Source organism: Penaeus monodon, chromosome 24, assembly GCF_015228065.2.
Source record: "Penaeus monodon isolate SGIC_2016 chromosome 24, NSTDA_Pmon_1, whole genome shotgun sequence".
Taxonomy (NCBI): domain Eukaryota; kingdom Metazoa; phylum Arthropoda; class Malacostraca; order Decapoda; family Penaeidae; genus Penaeus; species Penaeus monodon.
The window spans coordinates 14,061,703-14,061,926 of NC_051409.1; the positions used below are offsets into that span (position 1 = coordinate 14,061,703).

Below are 224 nucleotides of genomic sequence, written 5' to 3' on the forward strand. Positions count from 1 at the left end.
AATTCCTTCTCTCTCCCAATTCGTCAGCCTGAACTGGAATTCTGCGACGAGGAAACTCACAATTCCGAAGCGCCCACGAAGCACAACAGAATATGCAACAAACTATCCGTCTGGCAAATCATGGAGTATCACCGGGACTTCGCCTCTGGAGCGTAAGTTGCCGGGAGTAAAATGAGACAGTTAACAGTAGAACGAAAAATACAAGCATATTAACCCGTGTGTAG

General features: G+C 46.4%; 1 protein-coding gene across 1 annotated transcript in view; it reads left to right on the forward strand.

Annotated features, from left to right (window-relative positions):
• LOC119588607 (calcium-activated chloride channel regulator 3A-1-like) overlaps positions 1–224 on the forward strand; it is a gene marked incomplete in the record, with an annotated part of 45,835 nt that overhangs the window by 12,016 nt on the left and 33,595 nt on the right. The window contains 1 exon segment of the mRNA XM_037937249.1: positions 28–152. Within this exon segment, the coding sequence (XP_037793177.1) occupies positions 28–152 (125 nt within the window).